This window comes from Podarcis melisellensis, assembly GCF_964234715.1.
Source record: "Podarcis melisellensis genome assembly, chromosome: 14".
Taxonomy (NCBI): Eukaryota; Metazoa; Chordata; class Lepidosauria; order Squamata; family Lacertidae; genus Podarcis; species Podarcis melisellensis.
In genome coordinates, this window is record NC_138546.1 from 24,918,059 (window position 1) to 24,938,323 (window position 20,265).

Sequence of the window (20,265 nt, forward strand, 5' to 3'; positions counted from 1 at the left end):
ATCTGTTTATCCACCTTGACGAGGCTCAAAATTGCCCATCTTGCCTTCCTACCAAGAATCACCTACTTGATCACATGAGATGGCTCACAGCCAGATCAGAAGTGGCTCCAGCTGCTGTCTTGGTGGTTTGGTCACCTTAGTAGCCGCCATAATGCTATAGGAATATCAAACTACACTACAATAGATTGTGGGGGTAGAAGATGAGGGAAAGTCCAAGTCTTGGACTAAACACCCCCAAAGACAACAAACAAACCACTCAGGCTAATAATGGTTTAATTCTGGGTGTTGAGTACATGGGAAACAATATGCAGGAGGCGGTGCAGCCATACGTCAGGATGGGTGCAAAGATCTGGAGCCAGCCGAGGTTGGCAATGTGGGAAGAGAGCTGCTTGTTTTGGGAGCCTCTGGTGGGTGAAGCAGCTCACAGAAAGAAACTCATAGCTCCTTTTCCACAGACTTCCAAGTAACAAGAGTTACTTCCCATAGAACTTCTTGTTTAGGAGAAAAATGAGGAGATTGACATTCACTTTTGCTCGGTCAAACAACTTCATGACAGCCACACCTTCATACTGGAGCTGCAACAGATCCTGTGGGAGCCAGAGGAGGGGCGGGGAGAGAAAGAGAGAGAATAAATTCTCAGGTGCGGCTCCTAGGACACACCTGGTCAGCGTACAGAGGCTTGGCCTGTAGCGTTCATACATCTTGCCCACTTTGCACCTCTGAGATGGGCAAATCATACCCAGCAGTCATTTCTCAAGTAACACATGCCATCATTTTTTTGTGATGCTCAGCGGAAGCTATCAAGCTGCTATAGTGAAGGGTTCTCTGTTTTGCACAGGGTGGGAAGGAACCCTATTCCATGCATTGATACTTCTCCAAAACTGATTTCCTCACTGGTAAAAGCATGGATGACATCCCTGTTGGACATTCTAATTTTGTTTTCAGTAATTTAAGTGCACATTTTTCTTTAATGCTGCCAAATAAGAAAAAAAAAATGGTTTTCCCATGTAAGAATGTACACATGCCATTTTGCAGAAATAAATTATTCTGGAAATGCCTCTGCACTGACTCTTCAACTCATTTCCAAGAAATGAGGATGGAGCACACAGGAAGGACTGTGAATGTTGCATTTGGCAGCCGATGGAAAGAGAACAGCAAGCCATGTTATGCCCCAGCAATTATACCCCAGCTGCTTGATGCTTGCATACTTTCTGATAGCAGGTTAAATAGAATATAAGTTGGCAGTGAATAGATTAAGCTTTAGGAGTTATTTTTCATATGCAAGTTATATGCATTTGCACCGTCCACTTTGCTCCCCGCCCCCCATATGCTCCCCTAAGATTATTTCAGCACATTAAAAAAGCTCTAAGAACCAAATTGGGCAAAAAAGATGAAAATAATAACTAAACTCTTACTCCAATCTAGGATCAATAATTGATAATAGGACTATTCCTTAGAATCACTGCTGGAGATCTCCTAGCTCACTAATTAGGCCAAGAGGGGAAAAGAGGAGGAATGAACTATTAAAAAAAATATATGCTATAGCTCAGGCACTGGGCATGGCAGGCCTGGAGGGTGGGAAGGAGGCCTCTGTGCCCTCCAGGAACAAGTCTGGAAGACACCATCTCCTGATCAAGGAGAAGCCTATTCTCAAACCGTTTTGCAATTCCACCTGTATCGGGTGTGTGGGTGTGTGTGAAAAGGCATTTTTTCAGAAAACTGAAGCAGCCACAAAGCTGCTACATTATCTGGTGCAAACAGGCAACAAACCTCCCCACCACCACCCTCCCGGGGCAGGGGGAGTGGAGAGTCATTTTTAAAATCCATCTATTTATGTAAAACTGCTAGCACATTTAAAAACATCTGTCTTTGATAAATATACTTTTCATTATGGTCTGCAGCTGGATATTATTATTATACAATCCAACTCCAGCATCACCTAGGGCCCACTGGATCCCTCCCCTCGGAGTCTAAACACACAAGCACAGCCAGTCTCTGCCTGATTTATTCTGGAGAAGATAGGCTAACATTTTGTTCAGTTAGTTCCCCAGCTTTCACTTTCTGCTTCCTTTGAAGAAGTGTGCTCCTTAATCTACCGGTAATTTAGATAAACCTGGAATGCAGTCTAGGAGAATAGGTCATCATGATTTATTGTTAAATATCTAATATCATCCTCTCCTTCCCCATGACAGTTTGGAGACCCTGAACGAAGTCCCCTGATGCAAACTCAGTATAAGGGTGGACTGTACAGACAACATCAAGATCCATACCTGATAATGTAGAATGAACGTCTCCATCTGTACACCCATGAACTTTGCTTTTACCTCAAAGTCTCCGACTTCTTCCGTTGGGCTAATTTCAAATATCACATTTTTGAATCTATACAGTTTGGGGACAAAAAATATGCTTATTGTTTTAATGTGCCATTGGGAGTTGAAGTGAAGAATAAAGGGTTATTGGATAGGAATTAAGTACTTGCACTAGAGAGCTTCAGTGTGGATTTCAGACTGGAAGAACCGAAAGCAATTGTATTTCTAGGTAAAATGAGTCCCTTACTTGACCTGTCAGTCACAACGGACTGTTTCCTTCCTCTCCCTTACCCCATCATTCCATTCTGGCATTGCCATGTCTGGGGAGCTTAGAGATTACTTTCAGTTTTATAAGACACTTGCAAGCAAGCACTGTTTTTGATGTCTAGTCCACAGAAGCACCATGAAGTGCTTCAGAGGTCTTCTACAGCTCCCACTTTGCCTCTGACAAGCCAAAAGTCCTTCTTGGGAGCCCTACTTGGCCTCAGAATTAGTCTAAATCTGATGCACATTGCTAGCAAATAGTTACACACAAACCCCCTAATCCATGAAAATGTTCCTTCCCAATTTTATCCCGGAATGCTGCTGACTGGGTGAGACTTGCCTCTGTGCATGCTGCTGTGATAAATGACATACTCACTGGCTGGCTTGCAGATCTTCAATTTCCAACAGGACTCCCTTTTCATGGAGCCGGGCTGCTGTGTATTTCAGGGAGATCTTTTTGCTCTTCTTTCCCTTCATCTCCCGTGGTTTTTTGGAAACCCTGAGGAAAAGAAGGACGGGCACCTCACTGAGAGGCATTCTCCCATTTGTAGGATTTGAGGTCTGACTTGACAAGCATTGAGGCTAACAAAGACTTGACCCAGGCACTGGGTTTTTGCCTCTCCCTCCCCACCTGGGGGGTGGAAATAACTCCCTCTGACTCCTGCTCTTCCTGCAAGCAGCTCTTTGAGAGCTAACCCCCCTTGCTCTTACGCTCTTTGTCAAGTCACCATTTCCCTTCTCTCATCACCTGGCAATCCCCCCTCTCCATTTTTTTGTTTTCATGTCAAGAGGTTTCCCAAGGACCCAGGGTACACCCACCCAACCCCACGCCTCCGGGGGCTGCCACTCACTTGCCCTTGCTGGCCAAGTTATCCAGGCACGTTTTGATATAGCTCTTGTAGTAATCCACCTGCTCCTCGTAAAAAGTCGCCTTGGAGGTGAGGGCGTTGTGGGTCTGCTGCAACTTCACCAGCTCTGCTTTTCTCCTTTGGCGATAGCGCCGCTGATTTCGAATGTCCTAGAGTTTGGAGGGGAGAGGGGGGAAACAGGCTTACCTTCTAACTCACCCCCACCCAAGACATTCCAAGTTTGTGTGCACATGTCCATTGAGTAGCCACCCCCATATGCCCGGTTACCTTTATATGCACCTGCCAGCACAAGCCCACTGGCTGTTAGCTCAGTTTCCCTGGATGCCGCCTACCTTGGCCACATCATTGATCAGATCCTGGTATCTGTTCTTGGGGTTCACTGTCCCCAGTTCAGTCAGCTTCTTCAGGGCCGATTTTATCTTTTCCTTCTTTTCTTGAAGGCTCAGGTTGCTGTCCTCCTTGACCGCTTTGGATTTCTTCATCTTGTCAGGAGTTTTGGCATCCCGAATGGCTCGCCTCTGCATGGCTCTCTGGTGTTCGGCTTCCTGGGTGGGGATTGGGGTGTCAGAAAGGCTGTTGCAACTGGTCTGTTGTGGTACACACATTCCTGCCCCCCCTCAACATACACAACCAGAGGCCACTTGCTTGAGCCCTTCTCTTCTTTGGACAGTCAGTCACAGACTGCCGTTCCCCCTGGCCTGCGACACACTCTTGGAGACAGCAAGACTTTGGCGTCTGCTCCAACATGACTACACCTCCTCCCCATTACCTGTTCAGCACTGGCTGGAGTTTCCAGGATCTCAGTCAGTGTCTCTCCTGGCTGGAAGCGGATCACATCCACAATTAAGCGCTTTGTGCTGAAAAGCAAAAGGAAAGGAAGAATCAACGTGCCATCACTGAGCAAGTGCCTGTTGTCTCTTCTGCCAAATATGCACCATCAGGGAGATACTCAAAAGAGGAAGGAAATCACAGAAACACCCACCCTTGACAACTCACATCTCAGTAGCACAGAAAGCTGCAGATGTTCTTACACATAGCCTTGCCACTGTGATTTATGAACTGTGAACCTGAAGGCTGGGTTACTGTAATGCACTCTATGCAAGGCTTGTGCAGGGATTGTAGCTACTGCAAAAGGAAGCCCACACCACTCACTGGGGTGCCACATGGAATGCTTATTTCATGCCAGTGTGCTGCTGAATATTGCAGCAGTTGCTACGTATCAACATGTAGCAAACATGTACAAAGAGATGCAGACTTCTGTACACCTCAAATGGCGTGTACACCACCAAATCTGTGGTGGATGATCAGAACCTTGGGACAACTTTGCCATCCTTTTGAGGGCTCTCCCTCCCTCTGCCTCCTCTTTGATACATGATCATCAAATGGTGGAACCCAACATACTGAGAGCAAGACACATTTTTAGTCATTTCACTTCCCTGAATACTTCTGTTATTTCTGGATGTTGCCATCTTTTGTGTTTTACCTAGAGAACTGTGTAGGGGATTCAGAGTGGAGAGATGCAGGCTCAGAATCTCCACTAAGCCATGAAGCTCACTGATAAGCCTTTGGCTCCCTCCAGCCAGTCAGCCTTTTCTTGAAGCCTGGGCAAATGCTTTGGTGAAATGGGACAACCCCAAGTGCCTTGGATGTGAAAGTGAGAAAGGTTCAGGGGCTGTCATGGCCCCTACTTACTTCAGCAGAATTGTCTTGGCATCCATCTCTGCGTTCTCGTCCCCAGGAACATCAAATTTGTTAGTCAGTGTGAGTGAAACTTCTGTCTTGGCCAACATCTCTTTACTGGCTGGATCATTCACGCTGCCAGATCCCTCTCCTTGGAGAAAAGCAGAGCACAGGAAGAGAGTGTGGTTGTTTGCTTCACTCATTTAGTCTCTTCCCCTATGAAAGCTCATTTTTTAAGTAAGTGATTTTAAATGTGTGTGTGTTCCTGGGTGCCAGCTGTCTCTCTTACCTTGAGGACACTATTTAATCACCTTAGGAACAGCAATGTTGACATGTGTCTGCATAGCTTTGGTTACAGAGGCCTCAATATGCAGGCAGGAGTAAGGCTGGTGGAGAGACATATTAGCTCTGCTTCTGGATTGTTTGTGGCTAGTGTTTTAGCACTCAATCCATACACTTGAGCTATGTTTCTCATTACTAAATCAGAAAAAAGCTCACCTATCAGAGATTCAATGGTGGACACCTCCCCCAGGTCATCCAGAAGCTCATGAATAGGGTCATTGTGCTCAGGAGCGATGGCATCTTGATGGTCCAAAAGCAGCTAGTTTGTGAGTAACAAAGATTAGGCAGTGAGCTGATAATAATAATAATGATATTATAACAATTTATTATTTATATGCCGCCCATTTGACTGGGTTGCCCCAGACACTCTGGGCAGTTCCCAACAAGAAATAGTTAAAACACAATACAGCAGCGGTTCTCAACCTGTGGGTCGCGACCCCTTTGAGGGTCAAACAACCCTTTCACAGGGGTTGCCTAAGACCAGGTTACCCATGCTACACCATGCTTCAAGACAAAATTTCATTTATTTGTAATTAGAAATAAATATTTCACAATATATAATTACATATTGTTTTGTGATTAATCACTATGCTTTAATTATGTTCAATTTGTAACAATGAAAATACATCCTGCATCTCAGATATTTACATTACAATTCATAACAGTAGCAAAATCAGAGTTATGGAGTAGCAACAAAAACAATTTTATGGTTGGGGGTCACCACAACATGAGGAACTGTATTAAAGGGTCGTGGCATTAGGAAGGTTGAGAACCACTACAGTACAGGATGAATAATAATAATCTGTGCTTGTGATGTTTCTGTCTAGTTTCTGGTATTCTTCAGAAAAACTTTTTTATTTATACCAAGAGAATAAAGTCTACACCATAACGGTCCTAGATGCAAAAGAATCTTACAGTGTGTGTGTTTATTATTTCTCCAATGGAAATATAGATCACTGGCTTCGTGAGGGTCACCAAGTCTGAATATTCATCAACATTGAACTTCTCTTGCAGCTCTGGGACTTCACAAGCAGCCTGGAAAAAACGCCTTCAGAAAGGCAAAAGAGAGTTAACCTAATCTGGAAAGTCCTACCCCTGCCACCCCCAACCCAGCTGGTAATGCTTTTCTGCCCCATTTTGGCCAAATAGGTCTTCACAAGCACCATATTTGTCCTCCACCAGGAGATTCTCATCTGGGGCGATTATAACACTTCACATAAGTCACTATGGGGAGCAGTCCCAAGCAGCATCCTTTAAAACTGGAATGCAACACACTGGATGATGGGAACTGGAGTCACAACAACCCTGGCTTTTAAGTTTGACCACGAAGCACACTCACCCACCCTATTTGGTGAAAGAAAAGATAAAACTAAACTTGTTCTCAAGTGAGTCTTCCCCTGCTAAAAATATTTCTGCGTGCCCAATTCTCAGAAAGGAACCTTACTTCCCCAGGTGACAGAACTTTTGGGGAATCTGGTGTTGTGGCTACCTAAATACAAGGGTGTATTTCAGGAGAAATTCCCAAGCAAGGTTGGACTGTGAAGTTACGCCAGTCAGCCATGTCTGTGCCTTGTCAGAAGCAGGCAACTTCTTGTGGGACTTTACAAACAAATGTGTCCCCCCCACCAGAGAAACAGATCTCCTCCTTCCTATCTGTTCTGAATAATTCACTGTCATTGGCCCCATCATTCCTTGCTGAAAGTCATTGTCATTCTACTTTACCTGAATTTCTGGTAGGACTGAGAAAGGTACTCGTTGATGATGCCTAGGTGCGCATTGTCCCCCAGGAACATCTTATTAGATGCTGCATGCTGCAACATTTTTGCAATGGAGCCGAGGTTTCGCCGTTGGTCGGTCGTCAACTGTCCTCCAGCTGACAGATCAATGATGTCAAAGGCATCTGGAGCCACAATGGCCGGGTTCATGTAGCGATAGTACAGAAGGTTGCCTACAATCTAGGGAAAGAGTCCTTTGTGACCTCACCTTGTCTGGAGGAAGCCACTTTCACCAATTCTGTCCCCCACCGCCAACCTGCTCAGTTGCACAAAGAGGCAGAGGGGAGGCAATAGGGCTTTAGAAAGGAAAGGAAGCCGCAGGCATTTGGGAGCAGGCAGGCAGGCAGCTGCTGTTTTCCTCACTTTGGAAGAGAATTAGCCACATTGGGAAATGCAGCTGAGATGCGGAAAAAGCCAGGAAGAGCCAGAAACAAGGCAAGGACTTGGCAAACGGAACATCCAGCACAGACGCCCCGGGGCAGATCATTTCTCAGCTCCACTGGGTGGCTACATTAAGCAGGTGCCATTTGTCTGGTTGGAGACACGCCAGGAAAGAAAGGGAGGGAGGGTTGGCTCCCACGGAAGTGCCTTGGAGCTATAATCTTGCCTCCCCAACAGCCTCAAAAGGCAGTAGTCAAAGAAAGCCACAGGCTAGGAAGTTCTCGCTGCTGGACTATGGGGAATGGGCAGTGATCCACGGGCTAAGGGCTCCCAGCTCTTTCCCCAGAGATACAGAGAAGCCAGGAGTTCACAGGCCACTTTAATGAAAAAGTTGAATGGTTTCAGCTCATTGGCTGCTCCCCCCACCCTGAATTGTGCACTTCCATCCTGACTTTTTGCTGCTACCCTGTGGCCGCTGCAAGCTCCTCCGCCTGCTTCCCACCTAAAGGCATGCTTTAAAAAAGGAATTCACCTGCAGAGAAAGCCTAGATTCGATGCTTCAGTGTGGGAAAGCACAGAACTAGAAGAGAAGAAGAAAACAACAACAGCATTCAGGTCTCTTTTTTAGAAGAAGGCACAAGATGGCTCTTTATCTTTGAGAGAAACTGCCAGGCACAGGTCACGACAGTCCCCAAAACAGGGCAGACCCACTGGACGGAAAGGCCATCCTCGTGAGTTCTCTCAAGCTTTAAACTTGTATGAGAAGAGAGTGCCACTGACCATCCACCAGAGAGACATCCTTGCTCTTTTGAAAAACATTTTTTGGAAAAAAGTTTATTTGTCTACCTGAAAAGCTCTCTTTTTTAAAAAAAGGAAAGTGGCACAGGCTGCTGCTGAGACCAAGTGTGACCACTGGCTGCAGCTCTTTAGAGAGAAGGAAGAAGCCCAGCAGAGAGAGAGAGAGAGAGAGAGAGAGAGAGAGAGAGAGAGAGAGAGAGAGAGAGAGAGAGAGAGAGAGATATGCAGTAGAAGCAGCGAGTCCACCCCCTCTGCTCTCAAAGCAGCCCCCACCTCCATGCTCACCTAGGTCGCTGGAGCTGCAAATGTGATTGACAGGTGGTCTGACCAAGAGAGCACGAAGCAAGTGGAGTGTGTGTGTGTGTGTGTTTGAGAAACCCTGCTTCCTCACCTTCAGCAGATCATCCTCACTGGCGTCAGGAAATTTTTCGTGTAGTGAATCTTTCAAGACCTTGGCAATGAAGCGCATGCCGTAGCTGTAGAGGGAGAACAAGGCCGGGAATGAGGAAAGAGGCGGAGAGAAGCTTAGAAGGACCCTCCTCCGCCTGCATCTGCCCGAGGGGCAGCTTGGGACACTCACGGGATTTTCTCCAGGGAGCCGATGATGGCCAGCAGAAACTTGTCGGTGATGGCCCGCATGTTCTTGATGGAGGCATCCAGGCGCGTCTTGACCTCCTCGTGGGCCAGGGCTTGCTCCGGAGTGACGTCGTAAGGCAGCTTACTGTCAAGGGAAAGCCATAGGCAGGTGAGTGATGGGAAGTGTCGGCTGGAGGGTGCTGCCGCTTGCACCCCCCTCTTAGCCCTCCAGCTTATGCTGGACAGACACAACAAACAGCACATGTGCATAAACAGCCATCTGGATCCTGCCCAGGGGGCACCTGGTGACAGATCAGCCCTATTTGTGGTGGGGGGTGGGGAGAGAGAAAGGCCCGCAGGTATGGGCTCTAAGGGAGTCCTCTGTCCCAATCATCCTTCCCACAGGACGGTGGGTGGCAGGTAGCCCAGAGGGCGGGGAGGGCATAGGGAGTCCAGCAGGAGCTTTGGGTTTTGAGGTCTTTGCCGACATTCCTCTCCTATGACCACCTGACCCTTGATAAATGCCCCCAAAGCAGAAGGGAGGAATGAATGAAGCAGCTTTCTATATCGCTCTTTACTGAGAACATGGTTTTTAAAAAATGGCTCTAAACCTTTTGCCAGGTTCAGCTCACCTTTGTGTCCTGGAATGACCACATGACCTAAGGCCATGACTGGGAGGCCTCCAGGTCTAAACATTTAATTTTATGTATCAGTGAATGGAATCTATTTTTAAAACTTTCGAGGGGAAAAAGGAACTTTTCAGATACAAGCCACCACAAAACGTGAAAATCCAAATGAGGATGTCTCTCTCTCTCTCCCCTGAAAAACGTCCAGACCTTTTTTGGCACCTCCTGTGAGCATGAACAGCCCCTCATACCTGGCCTCTCCGGTCTGCGACTCCATCTGGTTGACCCAGGACTTGTAGATGTCCACTGGATCAGTTTTAATATTGAGAGATTTGTCCTCCATGATCTCCTTCACAACCGGTGCCAGGATCTGCCTCAAGGTGTTCTGTCCACGAGCACCACGGTTGAAGCTCACCACCATCTTGATCACTGTGGGGTTTCCCGTCACAATCTCTTGCAGCTGATCCACCTTTGATCTGGAAGAAGGCGAGAAAGGCTGGCTGGAAACACATGTGGATGAAAACCAGCTTACTTTCCCAGCAGAAGATGCTGGTACCCAAGCCCAGAGGGTGGCCTTCCAATTTTCATACTTCTCTTTCATACATTCCTGTTGTTGTTGTTGTTGTTGTCATCCTCCGGTTTTCAGATCCAGCTTTTGTTTGCAGGTTGTTTCAGAACCTTCAACCAGGAGGAGTTTCCTCCCTGTCTCTCCTATTAGTCAATGGCCGGCCAGCCTCCCACCAAGACGGAAGCACAAGTACCTCTGTCTGTCTATCTATAGCCAATTTATATACTACCCTTCATCACAAAATCTCAGGGTGGTGCACTTATTCCAATGTGAAAGGGCCCCCACACCACTATAACTGAGAATGCAAAGTCAGGGGGAAAGCATTTTTTTTCTTTCTGAGTATTTCAATTTAATAGTTTAAATAGCTTTATTGCTCTTCCCCTTACAACCCCATGTGAGCATTTACTGCTGACCACATGGCAAACTCATGCCTGGCCTTCCAACTTGGGAGCCAAAGTGACAACAGGAACCAGAAGCCCAAAGAAAGCTGCCCTCTGTAACAGGTATCTGGGCTCCACGACTCCCCATGGTAGCCAAGGGCTGCACTTATACTAAAAAAATGAGAGCCCAAAGCGCGGTGAACAGATGTAGCCTAACAGCTGTCTTTACTCCCCATGCAGCCCCTGAGAGTTAAAGGCTCCCGACCCACGTACTTGATCTCCTCCTGCAGTGCAGTCTTGAAGAGGCGCAGCAACAGGTACTCCTCCCGCTGATTGGAGGCGTAGTTGTACAGCGTGAAGATGACAGAGTCCATGAATTTTGTGGATTTGTTCTGGGGCATTTGGAAAATCAGCTTAGCCAGGTAAGTGGGGTTAGTCTGCAGCGAAACGAGGAGGGGATCATGGAGAGCAGTTCACGGAGAGAAGAGAAGGAGAGAAGACAAAGGGTCACCTCCCGCTACAGCTCCTCCTCTCTCCTCACCTGCAGCAAGTAGAAGAGGTGCTGATAGGCCTCCAGCTTCTCCCTCTTCTCTTTGCTCAGAGCCTTCAAGCCTCCCCTTTGCTTGTTCAACATCATCATGTCCGAGAGCTGCTCCTTATTCTTCTTGGTAAGCTTCTTGCTGTGAGACACGACATCCTGCAGCGAGGAGGGAAGGGCAGAGGGGAACTCAGAGCCTGTGCTTAGCACCCATCATTTTCCTGGGACCCTGGCTTCGTCTCCTGCCGCTGACTCTGGCAGACCTGGAAATACTGGCTAGCACCTTTCTGGCCCGCAAATCCAAGTTTTCCTTACCTGCTGAGCAGTATCAGTAGATCTATCAATCATTGAAATGGAAATATTGGGACAGTTCCCAATTCCCAATTCCCTTGAATTGTTTGGGGCCTCTTATCTTCGCAGATACACAACCCACCATATTCAGAGGTACAGGATACCCCCGACTGTCACATTATGTGGATGTGGCCATCTTTCTCATCAGCCACAGGACAACTGACAGATAACTGATCTGGTCTGGCAGGGAAATTATTGACAAGAGGGAGACTGTTGCTTTATGAGCTTTAACAAACACCTTCAGTGGCTACTAACAAACACCTTCAGAGCCCGCCATACACAACTGTGTCCTTGTTGCTTGAGGAGAACTTGGCAAGGGGGATTGCTCCCCTCCCAGACAGCGGGGACTATACCTGCAGCGTGATTTTGTTCTTCACCAGCAAGCCAATTTTTATGTCCATGAGGTTGAGGTCATTCTCCAGCTGCTGATTGGAGCGGATCAAGGTCACGACCTCCTCACGCAGCTTCATCACGTCCAGTTCCTCTTGGAAATCTTGGTCGCTCTGATCCAGCAAGTGCACAAACTTCCGGACAACCGCCATCGGGGGGTCTTCAGCATTGACTGTGGAGGGAAAGACGCCAGCCAAGGAATGGTGACAAATGCTGATGGCACAAAAGGAGCAGGCCTTTCATTTATTTTCATGAGAGAATCGCTCTTTCTTGTGTACAGAAAAAGCAGACAGACTGAAAGGAAAGAACCCAAACCCCTCCATTTTGCCCCGTTTTGAAGGGGAGGGAGGGAGTGGGGAGGTCCAAGGAGCCAAGGCAGGCTCTCAGCAGAAACAGGGCAGGCAAGTGAAGCAATCCACTTCTTAATAAGCTTTGGCAAGGTCACATGCCAAACCCACTTCCATGACCAAAATAGCCAGGGCCGAATATTGCCATGGTTACCTCACAATGCCAGTTACAGAGAAAAAGCTTCCACAGAGTGGCTTTGTCCCCTTATGTCCCCTGCGGGACAACTGGATTGTAGGAAACCAATGAAAAATGGCAGCCTTCTTGCTTGCCACAGCAGTCCCTTCTTGGGCAGTTTCAGGACATGACTAGCTGCGTGGGCCTCCCTTCCTGGCAATACTCACTCAGCGTCTTGTAGTCATCGCGAGCTTTATTGGCACGGATGAAGGCCTGGATCTTCACAATGTCATTGATCTAGCCAAGAGACAAAAGCAAACCCTTTGCCATCCTGTCCCATGGCAAGAGTAGCACAGCAGTGCTTCCATCTATGCCCTTCCACCCCTGGATGTCACTGGACTGCAACCTCCACGGTCATCATCAAGATTGACACCACCATCATCTATTGGCCCTGCTGGTCACCAGGGCTGATGGGAGGGAATCCAGCAATCCCAGGTGCCCCACCTGCAATGCACTTACATGATCCCGGAAGTACTGCAGCCGACCTCGGTACCGTTTCCGGGCCTGGTACATCCTGGCCATGGCTTGAATCTGTGGAAGATGGAAAAAATTGAAAATGGGTGCTGAAATAGGTGTTGCACTAAGCTGAGTAGGGGGGAGAGGAGGGAGAATGGGGGCTCTGGGACCTCCTGCTTTCTGGTAGAGAAGGGTAGGTGGAGCCCCTGGCTTTGTATCCTCATCCTGGTTGCACATGGGTCAGATGCAGCCCCTTCCTTTGCTCTCCTTACAATGCCAGGTGATGTGACAATCCATGGCTGAGCTTTCCAATCTTGGCTGAAGCACACCATGCACAGGAGATGCCTTGCATGGGTGTGAGGTGGGAAAGGAGGCTTCAAAGCAGGTGGCCGAGTCATTTGCTAGGAGGTTACTGTGGACACGTTTGGGAAGGAGAAGGCCTGAGTAGTGCTTGGCCCTACCAAGGGGATGTTGTTTTTGTTTTGCCTGCAGGCACCATGGCAGTGAGGAAGAGGGAAGCAGATGGCCAAAAGAGGAACAGGACCTTCTTTTCCTTTCCTTTTTTTGCGGGGGGTGGGGGAGAGTGAGAGGTTAACTGAGAGAGGCAAAGCAAGTAGAAGATGATCAGGCAAAAGCAGTGGCGTAGCGTGGGTTGCCAGCACCCGGGGCAAGGCAAGTAATTTGCACCCTCTAACCCGTGGATTTGCGCCCCCTAACCCGTGGATTTGCGCCCCCTAACCCTAACCCCCAGATGTTGCGCCCGGCCCTCCTGCACCCCCCACGCTACGCCACTGGGCAAAAGGGGATCAGGGCAGACAACCACTGCTAGCCTTTTTCTGGAAGAAACATGGGAAGATTTCTGGCCTCTTGTGAGAGGGTGGGGAGGAGGAGGGGGCATGGCTTGGCACTTGGTGGAAAGGCCCGGAAGGCTGGATTAGACCCATGGGCCAGAGGATCTCATATCTGGTCTGTTTGAAAGCAGAGGTTGCCAACTCTTTGGGGCTAGTGGGCACAAGGGAATTTTGTGGGTGCTGGTTACAAAATGGCTGCTGTGAGGGCATGGCCTAACATAAAATGGCCGCCACATCTAAAAGAGTGTGGAATATTGTTGTCAAGCGTAAATATGTATAAGTGCTATTTAGAGTATGAAGGGGTTAAGACCAGCCACTAGGAGTCCCAGGGGCTTGGGCTGAGGCAAGGAAGTGGGAGGGGAAGGAGACCACTAGTTTTATGCGTCCTGGAAAGACAGAGTAGGTATGGGGTGGGGTGAGCTCCAATTCCAAAGTGCCTGACCTAGAAAGATAATTACCTTCACCGCTTCGTCCTTGTGGGCCTCCAAGTACTTCAGGCGGTCTTGATAGGCCTTTCGCTGCTTGTAGCCACGCCACTGAGACTGAAACCAAACCCAACACCAGGTTAGAGGCCTCCTTTGCCTGACTGCAACATCTCCTGTATGCTTCTACACCCCCCCACTTCCCTCCAGTCTGCACCCCACAACTGATCACAGCTGGGGACAGCCACTGCTTCTCTTTGCTCAGCTGCTGGACCAAAAGCAGCCTCTACTGAAAGCCAAACTACTTCAAAACCAGGGACTCTGAACAGAAACAGTGCCAAGGAGTGTGGCACCGTAATGAGCAGCAAACAGAATCTGGGCTTTCAGCAGCATGGCCAGCTCTCTCCAAAGAGCCTCTCTCACCCAGATTTCAAAACAAGGAACCAAAATATCCACCACCCTTGCAACAGATACCCCAGGGGAGCTTAAAGCTTAAACCTCACTCCCCTACCCCAGCAGGAAAGACCAAAAAACTCTTTCAAGCCAATGCTGGACTGCTCTCCTGCAGGACTTGGTGGGGGTGAAAGAAGCAGGGACTTAGGGGGGCTGCATGGCCCTTTGCTTAGCTGCCCATCACTCTGGCACCAGAACTGGGCTCCTTAAATTCTCCACAGCCGTGAGATACAGCCTGCGGAACATGGTATCCCCAGCCAGCAACCACAAACAACAGAATGAGAACAAAAGGGTTGACTGTGGGCACCTTGAAAAAGTCCAGCCAACAGACCAAAGGAAGCTTTGCCAAGTGGGTACCGCCACAGACCAGCCACATTACACATCCCTGACCCAGAGTTCCCCACCCTCAATGCCCACCCCCGGCAGCTCTTTGCTTTCTCTCCCCAAGTTCTCCCTGCCCTCCCACCACCAGTTCCCCCTGTACCTGGATGCAGGTGATGGCAGGAACTTGCTTCTTCAAGAAACGCATCCGGCCACTGAACTCCTGGCGGACAAGGTAGCCACGGCAACAGGCCTGCAGCCTGGTAATCAGGTTCTCGTTGGCCAGCCAGAGCTGCTCTCGGTTGTACACAGCGGTGACAGCAGAGATGGAGCTCTAGATCCCCATTGGCCCAGGGAAAGGCAGCGGGGGGGGGGGAGGAAAAAGGCCGCACTCAGCACCTGGCCAAAAGGCAACCAACACCCATCCTTGCCCCAGAGGCAGGTCCCTCGACTCAGGGTGACCCAAGAGAACGGCCTTCATGGTGGAAGGAGTTGCTGCCTCTGATGGGCTGTCAGGTGCCCGCAGCATCACCTCAGGGAATGTTTATTCACTGTAACTTCAGGGACCTTTTAACACTTTGCCTTTGCTGCCCTTTTGCCACTGTGTAGGGGTACTAAAAGGTAAAGGGACCCCTGACTATTAGGTCCAGTCGTGACCGACTCTGGGGTTGCGACACTCATCTTGCTTTATTAGCCAAGGGAGCCAGCGTACAGCTTCTGGATCATGTGGCCAGCATGACTAAGCCGCTTCTGGCGAACCAGAGCAGCGCACGGAAACACCGTTTACCTTCCCGCCAGAGCGGTACCTATTTATCTACTTGCACTTTGATGTGCTTTCGAACTGCTAGGTTGGCAGGAGTACGGACCAAGCAACGGGAGCTTGCCCCGTCACAGGGATTTGAACCACCAACCAGCAAACTTAAGACCCATTGCTAAAGTTACGTAATAGCTTTTATAATGAGCAGCTGGAAGGGAGCGGAAGAACCAAATGGCAGGTGGTACTCCTGCCAAGTCAAGGAAGTGGGTCCCACTTCTCCACTCCTATCATAGTTCTGTTTTAAAGAAACAGCGAGAAACAATCTTGCAGCAGAAGCACCCAAACTGCCCCCTGAAGTCATAAAGGGCCTTGCACATGTCAGTGACTGAGCAAAGGAAATCAAGCAAAGGAAATCACTTGAGAGGGGGCAAAGCAAACCTGATACCCTGTGATGACACCCCTCGCTTGCACTGACCAGGCCAAGAGGCACTTGGCCCTGATTTGGTGGTGCTGAGGACTAGAGGAGGTGGCACATGCTCAACATACCTGGATATCCTCCCGGGAGAGCTGTGTGTTATTTGGCACAAATCCTCCCTGGGGCTCTTCCCAGCTTCCTTCTTTGGTCCTCAGGTTATGGTAATAATGGTAGCCTCCCTTCACCCAGTGCTTCACCCACTCACTGCCGTTGTCTCCTGGAAGAAATGGGATGTCGTAGGGACGGGGACAAAGAAGCCCTTCTTCTCTGCCTCCGTAAGGAGAACTGTGGGGCTCTGTGGCACAATGTGTGCAGACACTGCCAGGCAAGTACTCTGGTAGGAGCAGAGTGGGGAGAAGAGGCAAAGCTGGCCTGGATGGCCAAAGACAGCCTAGCTGTCAACACAGCCTCTCCCCTCCGACAGTCCAGGCCCATGCAGACCACAGCCCCCATTCCTCTCCAGCCCCCGCCTTCACCTGCTGCCAGTTTCGTCCTCTTGGCTTCCGCCAGCTCCTGCTGGTACGTGTCTGCACACTCTGGGGTAACGCCATACAGCCCTACGTCAGCTGAACGCAGGCAGCCCAGGGTCACCCCAACATCTCCTTGGTCCACTGCCTCGTTGATGGCCAGGATCCCTACGGCAACTGAGATAAAAGCAAGAGAAGCCCTTGCGACCTCTGCAGAGACACAGGCCAAAACACAGGGAGAGGGTAGAGGAGAGTCTGAGCGGCCACAAAAATAAACGTCTCCACCTCCATTGTTCTGCCTGGACACTGAGGTCCAGCGCCGAGGGCCTTCTGGCGGTTCCCTCGCTGCGAGAAGCCAAGTTACAGGGAACCAGGCAGAGGGCCTTCTCGGTAGTGGCACCCGCCCTGTAGAATGCCCTCCCACCAGATGTCAAAGAGAAAAATAACTACCAAACTTTTAGAAGACATCTGAAGGCAGCCCTGTTTAGGGAAGCTTTTAATGTTTAATAGGTTGTTGTATTTTAGTGTTTTGTTAGAAGCCGCCCAGAGCGGCTGGGGAAACCCAGCCAGATGGGCTGGGTATAAATAATGAATTATTATTAAACACCACAGTGAACACTGGCCATTTTACAAGGTCGTCTCAGGCTACTAACTTAGACCTGCAACCTCCCAAGAGACGAAACAGAGACATCCTTGAACCCAAGGGCTAAAATGACCCTAATGCCAGTTGGGTATTAAGAAACAGGCTTCTGGGAAGCATGACCAAGAGAAATGCCAATGTTCAAACGAACAGAACCTGCTTCCCACATCACTGGCATGGTTGCATCTTTAGATGGGAACAGAGATTGGCAGCCCCCCCCCCCCAAAAAAAAACTGCTGAAAAGACGACAGGGAGACTCACAGCGCTGGGCTTCCTCTGTGTCCCTGTTTGATTGCAGAACACCTCCCTGGATTTCATCCAGCCAGAGGACAGCCGTTTCATCCCGAGTTTCCTGAAAAGAAAGCAAAACAAGGTTCACCCCCAGCAGAGAAACTGAAGCCAAACCGAAGAGAGGATGTCATACCCAGGGGAGGGGCAAAAGGCCTGCTTTGCCTCTCAATCTTCCCAGCCCACTCCAGTCTCAGCCAGTCCAATTTAGACATGCTAGATGACTGACGTGCAAAGCAACATTTACCTCCACCTGCAGACTGGCTCAGTTTTAAACTAAAATCAATTTAGCTAAATAGCACCCAGTCCAGTTTGCCTCAAACAAAACACTGATGAAGAGTGAAATACTCTCTTCGAAAGGGATGGTGGCAGCTCCTACCATTATCCCTGACCATCGGCCTTGCTGGAAGTTGGAGTCCAACAGTATCCTGAGGGCACCATATTGGCTACCCCTTGCTCTAAGTGGGTGGAAGGAGATTGGCCGGGTCTCTGCCTCCCCTGCCCTCAGAGAACCAGAAATTTTCCTGATGGGCCAAACGAGACTTAACAGAAGCTCATGAACATAAAGGGGGCTGGGGACAAGCAATGCTATTAATAAACATCAACATTCCATACAAATATTTTATTGATGGCCAAAGCGGACCCCAAAGCTGCAGCAGAAGTTGCACACCTTGTCAGTGCACAGACAGGAGGCCACTTAAAGGCCTCTGAGAGCCAACAGAGGCATCACTGCCATCCTCCCTGGGCGTCGAAGGACGGCCCAGGTTATCTGGCCTGGCCCCGCTAAAGTATGGGGCTGTGGAACACTCCCAGCGGAGGAGTCAGACAGTGAAAACCTCCCCACCCCTGGATGCAGGGAGGGATGCACGACGCACCTGAGCTTTCTCCCTCTTGGTGCGGAGCAGCACATCTTGGTAATGCTGTGCCACTTTGGGGGTGACTCCCTCCAGCTTTGCTGCAGGAATCTGCAGTGCCTGCAAGGTCTTCCTCGCATCTCCTTCGTCCAAAGCCTCATTGATGAGCCCGATTGCCAAGATCCCTGGAGCAAACAGGACAGAAAGGAAGGATGAAGGCAGGGGGATCTCTAGGGGCACATGAAGCACCCCCCCCCCCCAGTAGGCCTTCTGCTCCTGCTCTCTGCTGGCCCACACACTGCAACTGTTAGGCCAGGCACCTGAGGACGAGGCCAGGAAAGGAAGGGAAAAGCACTCCCCAGTTTACGGAAAGGGCTGAGGAAGCAGCCAGGGTTGACTGGGAGAGCCCACAGAGGGGAGCAAGCAGGGAGGACTGACTTTGCCGTTTTCCCCCTCTAAAGGCTTATATGCCACCCTTTAGGGAAACGACTTTCCCAAGGTGGCTTTCACGCAGTATTAAAATATAAAACAAATTACAAAAGTCATATACTAGCCCAAAATATGAATTTATAGAGCTATAGAAGACGTTGTTAAAACCATACACCAGCCATAAAAACCCTAATCGGAACGGCTGAGTTCAAGGCAGCTAAAACATGACAAGGCCTATGGCATCTTGTTCCTCAGAGCAACGGAAGCACCTGCTGAACACAAGAGATGCTGGACCCTGGAGGAGCTGCCTCCCTCTGATGAGACCCACTTCGCCCTTGCTGACGTTCCCGGGCTGAAGGAGGTCCTCCCATTCTCCTGCCCCTGAGGAGGAGGAGCACCGTCTCCTCCCTCAAGGGAGACACTGACCTCACCCTAACAGAGGCCGAGTGCACAGGGAAGACAAGATGGGCCAGACTTTCGACAGCACATCCTGGCATGCTGTCTTGCCTGGTTAGCATCCCAAGTGCTTGGGGTTGCACCGTGTTATTTTCAGCCCACAACTTCCTGTTGATCTGATACTTTTATAGATAAGGCAACCACCTGACGAACCTATGACAGTCTGGGCTAGAAAACTGCCTTGCGTGGCCACCAGTTGAACTAGCCATTGGCCACGCAAAAGACACACGCTCCACCTCTAAATATGCCCTTCTGTGCTTTGCTGCCTTCACATCCATTCCCAGAATGGCGCCTTGATTTCACCAGTGATCTCAGGCTCATTTAAGAAGTCCTGCTCACCCAGTCATGGCACCAACAGGACCAATGCAGGGGTTTCAGATCCCAAGCCACCAACTAGCCCTGGTGGGGCTTGGACGGAGGCCTGGGCAACAAGGGCGTCCTCCCCGGGAAGCCTCCACACCCCGAGAGCCACTTACGCTCGTGCTCTTCGTGCACTGCCACGTTCACCCGGTCAACGCACGACTGGATGTCATTCCAGGTGATGAACTCTGCCCCTTCGCTCCGTGCCTGACTCTTCAGCTTCAGCAAGTCCTCAATGTATCTGCCGAGAGTCAAGACAGCACATGTCAAGGGGCTGGCCGCTGAAAGAACAAAACATGAAGACGCAGGCAAAGCCACAGGAGATGAAGGAAGTGGAAGGCCTGCGCAAAGGGCACCATATTCCCAGTGGCAATGATCTGGAGCACATGAATGCAAAGGGGTTTGCCTGCAGGAAACCCTTCAAGACCTGTTCCCCTGGCCTAACCCTGAGGGTCCAAAAGCCAGAGCCTCAAAAGGGGCTCTCACAGGTCAGAACTGCCCAATCACTATTTCTACCCCACTTCCTGGAAACCACTTGTCACTTCCTTCCTACTGGCCATTGGAGGCGCTGTTGAGCCCTCTGGTCCATCCCCAGAGCCTCCACTTGGGACTCAGAGGACTCTGGATCACGATGCCAGAGGGCCTAACAGGTCCCATTTCCTTCGTC

At 49.7% G+C, this 20,265-nt stretch overlaps 1 protein-coding gene across 1 annotated transcript in view; it reads right to left on the bottom strand.

Moving 5' to 3' along the window:
• Positions 1–256: 256 nt before the first annotated feature.
• The window catches only part of IQGAP1 (IQ motif containing GTPase activating protein 1), a 44,244-nt gene continuing 24,235 nt past the window's right edge, over positions 257–20,265 (bottom strand). Inside the window, exons 14-38 of the mRNA XM_081888248.1 lie at positions 19,715–19,839; positions 18,375–18,538; positions 17,473–17,563; positions 16,581–16,748; positions 16,176–16,321; positions 15,036–15,206; positions 14,135–14,218; positions 12,829–12,900; positions 12,537–12,606; positions 11,811–12,019; positions 11,110–11,265; positions 10,842–11,005; positions 9,872–10,096; positions 8,999–9,139; positions 8,810–8,894; positions 7,187–7,419; positions 6,380–6,512; positions 5,621–5,723; positions 5,135–5,273; positions 4,212–4,299; positions 3,775–3,987; positions 3,425–3,591; positions 2,950–3,072; positions 2,271–2,379; positions 257–587 (exon numbers count right to left, since the gene is read on the bottom strand). Of these exons, the coding sequence (XP_081744374.1) occupies positions 474–587; positions 2,271–2,379; positions 2,950–3,072; positions 3,425–3,591; positions 3,775–3,987; positions 4,212–4,299; positions 5,135–5,273; positions 5,621–5,723; positions 6,380–6,512; positions 7,187–7,419; positions 8,810–8,894; positions 8,999–9,139; positions 9,872–10,096; positions 10,842–11,005; positions 11,110–11,265; positions 11,811–12,019; positions 12,537–12,606; positions 12,829–12,900; positions 14,135–14,218; positions 15,036–15,206; positions 16,176–16,321; positions 16,581–16,748; positions 17,473–17,563; positions 18,375–18,538; positions 19,715–19,839 (3,493 nt within the window). The 3' untranslated portion in view covers positions 257–473. The remainder of the gene's footprint in view (positions 588–2,270; positions 2,380–2,949; positions 3,073–3,424; positions 3,592–3,774; positions 3,988–4,211; positions 4,300–5,134; positions 5,274–5,620; positions 5,724–6,379; positions 6,513–7,186; positions 7,420–8,809; positions 8,895–8,998; positions 9,140–9,871; positions 10,097–10,841; positions 11,006–11,109; positions 11,266–11,810; positions 12,020–12,536; positions 12,607–12,828; positions 12,901–14,134; positions 14,219–15,035; positions 15,207–16,175; positions 16,322–16,580; positions 16,749–17,472; positions 17,564–18,374; positions 18,539–19,714; positions 19,840–20,265) is intronic.